Raw genomic sequence first — 11241 nt, forward strand, 5'->3', positions numbered from 1 at the left:
GGTTTTTAGGGAGGAAGATAATCGCCACCATTTCCCAAAAGCCCACTATACACCAAGCCCTTTCTGGGACACTTTACATATATTGTCTCTAAATTCCTTCCAACTTCTCTGCAAGGTAATATCATTATCTCCATAGTACAGACGGGGAAGTTGAGGCTTAGGGAGGTTAAATCACTTGTTCAAGATCATGCGATGGGTAAGTGGTTGAGCTGGGATTTGCCCCCAGGCCTATCTGATGCTGAAGCCCATGTTTTTGTGTTGTGCTGCTCAACTCCATTCTTAAGACATGAACACAAGTAATGAGGCACAGAGTGACCAGGGCCTTAGGAGGAGTGCAAAGTACAGTGCTCTGGGAGAGGCTAACTCCAGCTGGAGAGGTTGACACAGGGAAAGCTTCACAGAGGAGGCAAAGTTTGACGCGGGCCTTGCAGGACTGGGGTCATTGGGCCACATGGAGATAATGGGAGAGGTAGAGCTGGAGCCTGAGCACTCCGGATGGCAGGGGGTTGGAAAGGGAGCTGCAAGTCTAAAGGAGCAAGGATTCTGGTAGGCATCTGGCATGGAGGTAGCCAGGGCACAGCAGATTGATTCTGAGTCATATAGATGTGGGTTTAAATTGCGACTCCATTACTGGCAACTTCTTTAAGGTCTTTGAGTCTCAGTATTAGTAAAAGGGGAAATCATGATCCCACCTTGCAGTGTTGTGTTTGTTTTTAATGGAAGGGTGTAAAACTGAAGGGTAGCCAATGGCCGGGTTGGGGCAGGTTGTGAAAATCACAACAAGGAATTTTGACTTTGTTGTACTTCAAAGGCAGTAGGGATCCAGGGAAGGATATTAAGTAGGGAAAGATCCCATGAGCTATCACTGTGCAGAGAAAAGATTGGAAAGGGAAAAATTAGAAATAGGAAGATCACTAATACAGGTAAGGGGTGAGGGTGACCTTAACCAGGGCGTAAGGAAATAGATAGATTCAAGAGATGTTTAGGATGATTAGCTGGACTAGAGTTCTATTGGATGTGGGAACTGAGGGAGAGAAGGAAATACTGGCTGACTTTTAGGTTTATGGCTTAAATGTTGAGGATGTTGGCAATTTGGGAATTTGGAGATGCAGGGGAAGTCTCAGGGGAGGAGGAGCCCAAGAGGATGAGGACAGAGTTGGAGAGAGGTGGTTCTCCTTTGGTCCCCACTGGGAAATGGTTAGGGAGGACACCTAGGATTTAGGTATGCTCTGTGTGGCTGAAGGAGAAAGAGAGCTATCCACATGAACTGCCTAAGCAACCCTACTCTGCCTGGTTCCTGTCACAGCCAGGGGAGAGATGTGGAAGCGGGGTAAGGTAATCCCAGTTCCCCTTTTAGGAAAAGAGGGTATTGCCTCCTTGGCCAAGAATTTGTCATGGGACCTCAGGTGAGCTCTTGCCCTTGGCTGAGCACCTATTCCCTTGAGAGTTTCCCAGGTAGAGTCCAGGCCCATATCTGCTTCAGGGCCAGCCCTGGAGGGAAAATCAAGGGAGAGAATGTCAGAAAGAGGAGAGAACAACCTATTGCAGGCAGTGTAGTGGAGTGGGGAAGGTTGGAGGTAGCACAGAGGCATATGAGGCCCTGGTACTTTGACCACCATGAGCAGGAGGGAAGGCAAGGCCCTACCCCTTCTCCCTGCTTGACTTGCGTAAAAGGTCTACTTTGGGCTCAGCATTGCCCTCTTCAGACATTTCTGCCTTGATGCCAACTATTCCTAACACTGAGCACCTGTGCCCTCAGCCACTTCCACCATGGGAAGAATATTTATCAGGATTACTGGTGGGTCTAAGAGAGGTGTCATGGATGCAGGGAAAAGTGAAGAAGAGAAAAAGCAAACTACACCATTTTCAGCTCTTTGCTCTACTTCACCTCTTCTTCTGATTCAATCCACTGCCAAGTCCCACTGGTTCTCGAGTCTATATGGATATCCTAAACAACTCTCAAGTTTATCCTATCCTCCCCATTCCTGCCCTGTCTCCAGCTCCAGGTCAGCACCATCATTCAGCTGCACTCAAGCAACAGTGTCCTAAAGGATAAGCTGCCTCCAATATTGCTTCATCTTTCAACTCAACCATCACACTGTAGCTGGAGTGAGCTTTTGAAACCAACCCCTCACTCTTTCCTTACTAAAATCCATCCACAGTTCTCCATTTCAAGCCTCTCAATAAAGCCAGACATCCTAAGACTGGCAGTCCAAACTTGTGGGTCCTGCCTCCCTTGCTGCCCAAAATACACAACACTCCATTCACAGGGAGCCTTGGCCTTCTCCATTGGACATCTTCACTGCCAGTTTTCACACTGTACCTAGAATTCCAGAAGTTGCCTTGTCTTCTAGTTTTCTAGACCCTCAAATGTGATGAAATATGGTCATGATTGGGCTCAGATAGCATCTCCACTGTGAAGCATCTCCTCTGTCTCCACTCTGATGCCCTTTTATGTGCCTAGATGTAAATCCCACTGAGATGCAATGAGTTATTTCTGGGCTGGAAAAGCTCCTTGAGGCCAAAGGCTCCAATTCACTCACTGGGCGGCTGCTAGCACATATAGTGCCTTTGTGTGAGTTACAAAAAGGCACTCCCCCAATGATGGGATGAATTAGGAAAAAAAATGTGCCTCCCCCTCTGGGCTGACACAGCCCTGTGATAATGTGCATGGCTTGGTCAATAGAGCATGGCTAGATTTTAGCCCCCACTTGCCCTTTCCACTCAAGCTGTTTTATGCTGGGCACAACTTGCAAAAGCAAGTGCACTGTTATGTCTGTCTCCTTCACAGTGTTTGAAGGGATGGATGTCCAAGGGAAAGGTGGTCATGGGCAAGGATAGAGACAAGTAGGAGGGCACCTTCTGGGATAAGGTTGGCCTTACCTTCTTTAGGTGGATTCTGGAGCCTACAATGAGGCTGCAAGAAGTAGCTTCAGCTTTATAGAGAAGAAGCTACAGAAGGTGGGACAGACCACTGAGGTTTAAAGAAAGTCCCCCTGAGTAGGGAGCCCAGTTTTGATAGGTGACAGAAATTAGCAGAGGCACATGGAGGGGAGTTATGGTGAGGTCCCAGTCCAGTAGATACTATGACATTTTTCCTAGGGGTTCAGGATTTTTCTCTGGGGAGACAACCATTCCTGCTCCCACAGTGACTATCCTTCTGGTCTCTAGTAGGAGCCCAAATTGAAGTCTTTCCTTGCTTTTCCAGTAGATGGCAGCTGTGCCCAGGACCCAGTGCCTACAGAGAGCTGGACACCCTCCTCCCTTCATGCTGGTGGGACTGAGGCCAGGTGACTAAAGCTGCTACTGCCCCTGGCAGGCCCAGAGGAAAGATTGATGGCACGGACATAGCTTGGGCTGGCCAACAGAGCCATCGATTTTCATTTAGGAGAATAATTAAATATTAATTTGCACTTTGTTAAGCTGAGGACGGTGAATAAAGCCAAACCTGGCAATACAGGACGAAGCCAGGCCATGTTGCAAGCCTGCAGATGAAAGGGTGGGAGAGGGCAGATGCATCCAGTCACCACCCCCTTCAGAAACATGGACCCCTGTCTGCCACCAGCTTGGTGTAGATAATAGTGTAGTGGTTAAGTGAATGAGTTCTGGAGTCAGACTACCTGGATCTTCCCAGATCTTCCTACCAGTAGCTACCTAACCTTGCACAAGCCACTTGTTTCCTTTGACTCAGTTTCCGCATCTGTAAGGTGGGAATGCCAATAACAATAGCTTCTTCACAGAGGATTAAGTGACTTTGAGAATGCAAAATTCTAGGAACACTGTCTAGTATCAACAAATGCTAGTTATTATTATTTCTCGTTTCTCCTTCAGAAATTAACCCACTAATCTAGAGCTCCACAGCCCTTATCTCAGGTGCCCTCAGCCTCATAAAGTCCTCCCTCTGTGGAGCCCTGTGGCTGGTTGAAGAAGGTTTTTTTTTCCCCCTCACAAAGTTCATCTTAATTTTTTCAGTGTTCCCATTTGCTTTCAGGATAAAGTCCAAATCCCTCACCCTGGCATCCAAAGTTTCCTCTTCAGCCACTGCTCTCTGGTGGGTCTTCTCTCTGGCCTGGCCCATGCTCACCCAGGCCTTCCTCCAAACTCCCAATCCCATTTCACACCCATCTTGTTCCTTCTGTCTATGCACCTTTCCCATGCTGTTTCCCACATGGAATGTTACAGTTTGTGTCAGCGACTTTCAATTTTAGCAGCAGAAGTCACTTATTCCCATGGTTGGATGAATAATAACTTCTACTCCTACTCCTACTAACACTGCTGTTACTGTCACTACTGCCGCTGCCACCAGGTAACCTGTACTGAGTGCTTACTGTCTACCAAGAACTATGTTAAGCACTTTACATGAGTTAGTTCACTTAATTATTATAACAATTCTATGAATTCAGTTTTACATATGAAGATGCTTAGGCTTAGAAGTAAAGACTTGCCCAAGGTCACAGAGTTAGTGAGTGGTAGGGCTTGGATCTACACCCATGTCTGTTTGACTCCAGAGCCTGCACACAGAAGCTTGGTAGCAGTAATACACTGGTGTTCCTGGATGCTGAGTCTTCAAGAGTGAGGCTTGAGTTGCTTCAATTACTGGGATTCATCCTAGGACCTGACCCACTCACAGCTTGATCAACTCTAGGTGAAGCTTGTGCCACTGCTGGACAGTTCCAATTCAGAGAAATGATTTCTTTATACTGAGCTGAAATTAGTGTGTCTGTTCTCTATACCCGCTGATCCTGGTCCAGCCCTCTAGAGCCACCCATAGAAAACCAAATCCCTCTTCAGAATTTGAAGGCGGTTACCCTCACCCTACCAGTAATATTTACTGAGATCTTCCCCTGTGCCAGGCACTTGCTAACCTCAGTTAATCCTCACAATAGCCCAGTGAGCTAAGTGTTAGTATAACTCACTCCTTATAGATGAGGAAGTTGAAGCTCCAGAGTCTAAGTAATGTATTATGAGACACAGAACCAGTAAATGACAGAACAGAAATTCAAATCTAGGTCTGTTGAGACTCAAAAAGTCATATTTTTAATCATTATGTTATGATGCCTCCCTGTAGAAGCCCCCACACCCTATCTTCTCCAGCCAAATATCTCCAATTTCTTCAAATCATCATCCATGATATATTTTATTTCCCCATCCCATCCTTGTCTCTTTCTGATAGGCTAATGACCCTCTTAAATCTGAGGCTTAAAAATGGATATAGTCCCAGGCATGGCATTTGAGTATGCTTTTTGTAGACATATCATTCCTTTGACAAGAGAAAATGAAGCTCTGTTGTATGGTTTGCTCTTGGTGAACCCACACTAGTTCCTAACAATCACCACTTTCTTCCTGCCACATGGTCCGTAGGTCCTACTTTGCCTTTGGTCCAGTGATTAGCCATTAGCTAAGGCCATATCAGGTATATATAATGGTCTAACTGCTCATATAATCAGGTCCTCTTAGCTTTGGGGTTTCCTGAAACCCCCAAATACTCTTCCTGGTAAGATCCCATTAGTTGACAAACTCAAGGCCACTCTTCTTTAAACAAGGGCACTGCTCTGAGAAGCCTCTGTCTCCTACCTTCTCTGAAGGGAGAGGCTTCATGTGTTTGAGTCCCAGACTCTGGCTCCCTCTCATTTGCTCCTGGCTTCTTGCCTAGGGAACATGTGTACCCACATCCAGCCAAGTGTTTGGGGAAGAGGAGGGAAAGTAATCTTGGTGACTCAAGGCACCCCCCAAAAAAAAAATTACAGGAAGAGGACAGAGGGAAGTGCTATTAAGGACTCTAGAACTGGAAAAAGTAGGATACCAGCCCAGCAGGGTCTCTACCTCATGTATCTGCATATATTCTCACACCAGTGACAAATGACACTTTAAGCCATGATTTTAGCCAGTGCGGACAAATTCTAGCATAACACACAAAACTGATGCCTCTCTGAAAAGATGGGGTGGAATACTTGGTCCAAATGTTAAGCCCATTTCTTTGAGCCAGAAGAGTAAATATAACAAGAATTGATAGCTGTTCAGGGCATACGTAAGCCCTGAAAAGTGACTCTGCTTCTAGTTCCTGGCCCCAACCCAGCCCCTACATGCTGCTTTGGCATGAACATAAGGCATGTCCCCAGCCTGAGGTGACCCCCACCCCCCAAACCTGGTGGACTTACCCCTGGCAGGGTCTTCTGCTCGTGCAGTGCACTCTGGGCCTTGAGAGCAGAGTCCCGGGCGCAGTAGGTGAGGAAGGCACAGCCTGGGGAGGAAGAGGCTGGCTCAGGGGATTTCCTGAAACCCCCAAATACTCTTCCTGGTAAGATCCCATTAGTTGACAAACTCAAGGCCACTCTTCTTTAAACAAGGGCACTGCTCTGAGAAGCCTCTGTCCTCCACCTTCTCTGAAGGGAGGGGCTTCATGTGTTTGAGTCCCAGACTCTGGCTCCCTCTCATTTGCTCCTGGCTTCTTGCCTAGGAAACATGTGTACCCACATCCAGCCACATGCTCATACAGTCCCACATCTCCCCTCCCCACTCCAGCTATAAGTCCGGTTGGGGTTAAACCTCCCTAAGCGGCTTTGCCTTCAGCTTTAACCCCAGCCTCCCCCTTCCTTTTCAGATTCATACTCACAGAGTCTCCCAGAATCAGCCTCAATTCCTTCCCAACTCAGTTTCAGATGAGAGGAGGCCAAAAGGAGGAAAATTGTTGACAGCCAAGCCCAGCACCCCACAACTTCTTAACACCTCCCTCCTCCAAGTTTGAAGCTGAGGAATAGGTTAATTTGAGGCTTGCAAGATGGGGCTGGCTTAAGGACTTTCTGTAGAGAAGAGCTTTCATGGACCTCCAATCCTATCCAAGGAGCTTGACCTGTCAGCTCTCCCAGTGCTTCAACATAGAGCCTGCTAAAGGGTTATTGTGCCCTAAATCTTACTTCTCTAAAGGACCCAGTAGTTATGGGACAGAGAATGAGTCTGGGTTGAGCCACAGGGTCAGTCCTACTCCTCTTTGTTCAGACTCAGAAAGTGTAGCCTGCTAGGAAGCACTGAGTCAGGGATCCTTCCTTTCCAACAGTCATTGAGCACTCACTCAGAAAATATTTGTTGAATACTTATTTACTTATTATGGTGGGCATTATAATGGGCTTGGGATGAAGTGGTAACAAGACAGACACATTCACTGCTCTCATGGGGATTATGTAAAGGATCATGAGGGGCACACAATTTGAGTCCAAAGGGTTGAAGAATGTTTCAAAGAACACATTGAGTCCTCAATAACAAATAGGGCTTAACCAGGTGACAAGAAGGGTGGTGAAGGAAGATGAAGGAACAGCACGTATGAACAGCTTCATACAGCATGCATGAAGACTGAAGCAAGAATTTGGTGTGTTGGGGAAATGGATAGAAGAGTAGTATGGTTGGAGATTGGTGAAAGGAGGCAGAGAGGACAGTGAGGTGTGCAGGGATCAGGTTATCTATAACCTTGTATGCCTCAGTCTGGATTTTCAACTTTTCCTTAGGAGCAGTGAAGAACCACTAAAGGGTTTTAAGCAGGACTCTGGCACGGTAAGATCTGTGTCTTCAAAAAGAGCCTTCTGCATGTGGGAAGGAGAAAGACCAAAGGAAGAGAAAGTGGATGTGAGAAGCCATTAGGAGCTTGGTGAAGTTTTCCACTTAGACCTCAGCCGACCGCAAAGGCAAAGGGGATCATTTTCTGTGATGTCTTCCAAGTGGCTGCCCCCTTCGGGTGGGTGGCTATCTGCTATTCATTGAGTTAAAGGGACCTTAGAGAAACCTGGGACAAACTCTTACTGTATTAACAGGGAAACTGAACCCAGACAGTGTGCCAGGGGCAGAATAGGGTTTAGAATCTCCTAACTCCTAGACTGAGGTTTTTTCAAAGCACTGTGGCTGCCTCCCTCAGTACCCAGCCATCAAAAGGAAAATGAGTCACTCTGGCTTTTGGGTGTCACTATTGCTGGGGAGAAAGTGGGGGAATATATTGACACAGAGACCCTTCCAATCATCTTGCAAGGCAACCCTGCCTTGGAGAGCTGCAGGTTGGTTTGGGGACAGATCACCAAACACCTGATTTCGCTTACATCTCTGCTTCATCTTCTGCCACTAAGCCATATCAGCTGACGTCAGAACTGGGCAGGGCTGGGGCCCAGTCTGAAAGGCTCAGGGGCCCAACTGCTGCCCAAAGGAGCCCCATTTGTACTACCTGGGATAGGGGGTGGGAAAAGGGGGGATGGAAAGACAGAGAAGCATGGCTAGAGGGAGAGACAAATGAAAATTTAAAAACAGGAAGAATTAGAGCTAAATGGAGAGAGAGAACGGATAAGAGAACATTTCAGAGACTCTGATGGTGTTTGAATGAGAAGAGTGAGAATTAAAGGTATCTTATATGCTTCCCAGATGGCCCAGAAAGATTAGCTTGTGCTTACATACTGAAATAAATGTCTAGAAAATAAGAAAGTAAGTTGCTATGGATGGATGGACAGCCAGGCAGCTGGACTGCATTAGAAGGAATCAGGATGATATAGTTTTATTCTTTCATGCCCCTTTTAAAGTAACCCCACCTCCAAGTATGGAAGAGGCACTGCTACCTAGCTGGTCCCAGACCTTCTGTGGGCATTTTCATGAAGCCCCTGTATAAGTGTGCCTCCCAGACGAAAAGAGGTGGCAGCCTGATTCCAGCTCTCAGCCCTTAGGAAAGTACCTTTAGCTGTTACCCAGGACCAGCCACTTTTGTTTTAGAAAAATCATGGAGAATAGTTGGTGACCCTTACCCTTCAAATTCTAAAACTGAAGCATGGTGAAGGTGGGGTAAGATAGAGACCCTTACCCCTCAAATCCTGAAACTGAAGCATGATGAAGGTGGGGGAGAGATAGAGGTGTTTCTCTTCAAATAATTTCTATCCCCTGCCCATGTATGACATGTGACTCTGGCTCTCTTACTCCAGCCCAGCCTGGACAGACTTTTCTGCATGTAAACAAGCCTCCTCCCTCTCTCTACAGGAAGAAAGGGGTGTGGCTGGACAGAACTGTGGTGCCTGTCTCTCTAACAAGGGCAGGGAGAAAATCCCTTCTGCCTCTTCAAACTGACCCACCCTGAGGTTCTGATCCACAGGCTCTACTCCAGGACCTGCCTGCGAAGGAGGGAAAGCAGGAGTCCATAAAGAGGATTGGGGAAGGGTATAGATGAGGCACAAGAGTGGGGAGATTAGAGGATGAAAGAAGTATGGGTTCAGCTGAGAGGAAACCTGAAAAGAGGGGGCACACAGGTGGTAGATTTTCCCAGTTGAGGTCAGGGTTCTGGACTCAAGTCAGAAGAGGCAGAGAGTGTTGGGATTCTGGCAGGGGGAGGAGAGATGGGGTTATTGTCAAACATGAGGGTGGAATTTGAAGCTGAGAGCCTCCTCGAAGGGAATTGGATTTTGTGAGTTAGCCAGGCCTGGGTTCTGAAGAAGGGAGGAATTGGGGTTTGGGGGGTTTTAAGTTAGCAGTCTGCATCAAAAGAAGGCTCTGGGTGTTGGCTGGGCTTGGAGGCCAGAATGAGGGGTACAAGTCCAAGACGTGTGTGTGTGGATGGTTAGGCCTGAGTGGGGTGGCACCAGATTGGGGGAGAGGGTCAGAAATGATTGGTCCAGGGTTTGGGAAATTGAGACCCAAAGGTCAAATAAGTTTTCAAATTTCAGGATTTGGAATGTCTGATGAGAGGGATGGAGGGAGGTCCGACTGAAAGCTTGGGACTGTTGGGATGTGAGAGGTGAAGGGTAGGGAGTTAGAGGTTAGAGTGGAGAACACACCAGAGGATCAGAGTGGTGATCAGAAGGAGGATGTCGGAGAGAAAATTCTGGCCTGGGGGTTCTGTGATCTGGGGAGGAGACTGGGCTGAAGTGGGGCTGGTATTGGACTGATGTTGGACTGACTCTAGGTAGGGCTAAGGTTGGGGCTGCGGTTGAGGCTGGGGTTTGGGCTGGGCCCACTCTAATCGGATTGGGGCAGGGCTGGGCTGGGCTGGGCTGACCCCGCGCACCTTTGTGGAGGCCGGTGAGCCGGTCCTTCAGCACCGTCAGCTCGTAGATGCGGCCGAATTCCTCGAACAGCGGCTTGAGATCCTGTTCGTCCAAGCCCCGCGGGATCTGCCCCACGAAGAGCTTGATGGCGTCGTGGTCCTTCATGGGCACGGCAGGACCGGGGTTTAGCCCGCTCATGCCGACGCCGCTGTCCGCGGTGCTGAAACCCAGGCGCGGGCCGGGGCCGGCGGGCGGCGCAGACCCTCCGGGCGCCGCGGCCATATCCCAGCCCGGTCCGCCCTCCCGCCGGTCCCACCAGTCCCGTCTGTCCCGCCGTCCCCTCCCTGGACCAGTGGCGAGGGCCAGGGGGGAGGGGGCGGGGTCCAGGCGGCGAGGGCGGGGGGGCTGCACAGGGGGCGGGGCCCGGGTGGAGGGGCGTAGAGGGGGTGGGGCAGGCTGGAAAGGGGCGGGGCCGGGGGCGGGGCAGGACCGGGCCGCGGCGGCGGGACGCTGGGGTCTGGGTTGAGGTCCCCGCGCGGCGCTATCCGGGCTCCCGCCCGAGCTCTCCCGGAGCCGAGCCCCGAGCCCCAGCCCCCGTGCTTGGTGACGTCAGGCAGCTGGCCGCGGAGTCTACGCAAATGATTTGCATAATGAGGAAGCAGCGACCAATCAGAGCTGCAGTTGACCGGGCTTGGCCGGGGGCGGGAGGGGCGCCTGGGCTCACGCGCTCCTGTTCGCCATGGCAACCGGACCCTCGGACGCCGTGTGTGTGTCTAGTGTGTGCGGGCGTGGCTGTGGATGGCGCGTGTGCGCCTTGGACCGCGTGAGGGGAAGTAGCTTCGTCATGCGTGGTGATGTCTGCGGGAGTCGGAGCTACCCCTTCCTCACACACACACACAGGCACACACGCAGCCACACACACCTCCAATCACTGGAGCGTTTCCTGCGGGGGTGGATGGGGATTCCTCTTCTTCATTCCCACTACCAAAGCCAGTTTCTCCGGGGCGATCCCACCCCGCCCCATCACACATCTCTCCTCGGTGTCTTCATCCACTTCCTTACCCACGAGCCTCAAACATGTTCGTCTACCCTGCATCCCTCCCCGACCCCCTCCCCCCATAAAAGCAAAAATACATTTTTAAAGAGAGAGAAAGAATAAAACAAAACAAAACTCCTAAACACTCCCTGAATACAGATTCCTCTTCAGGAAAGTGATGGAACTTATATTAGCCATATTTGC

The 11241-nt window shown here is 49.5% G+C and overlaps 1 protein-coding gene across 2 annotated transcripts in view; it reads right to left on the reverse strand.

The window, feature by feature from the left end:
- CELF6 (CUGBP Elav-like family member 6) overlaps positions 1 to 10390 on the reverse strand; it is a 31269-nt gene extending 20879 nt beyond the window's left edge. The window contains exons 1-2 of one of the 2 annotated variants that reach the window (XM_049611876.1): positions 10022 to 10390; positions 6159 to 6241 (exon numbers count right to left, since the gene is read on the reverse strand). In XM_049611876.1, coding sequence (XP_049467833.1) covers positions 6159 to 6241; positions 10022 to 10283 — 345 coding nt within the window. In that variant the 5' untranslated portion in view covers positions 10284 to 10390. The remainder of the gene's footprint in view (positions 1 to 6158; positions 6242 to 10021) is intronic. The other variant, XM_049611877.1, reaches the window with a different exon arrangement.
- Between the last annotated feature and the right edge of the window lie 851 nt (positions 10391 to 11241).

This window comes from Panthera uncia (genome assembly GCF_023721935.1).
Source record: "Panthera uncia isolate 11264 chromosome B3 unlocalized genomic scaffold, Puncia_PCG_1.0 HiC_scaffold_1, whole genome shotgun sequence".
NCBI classification, from domain to species: domain Eukaryota; kingdom Metazoa; phylum Chordata; class Mammalia; order Carnivora; family Felidae; genus Panthera; species Panthera uncia.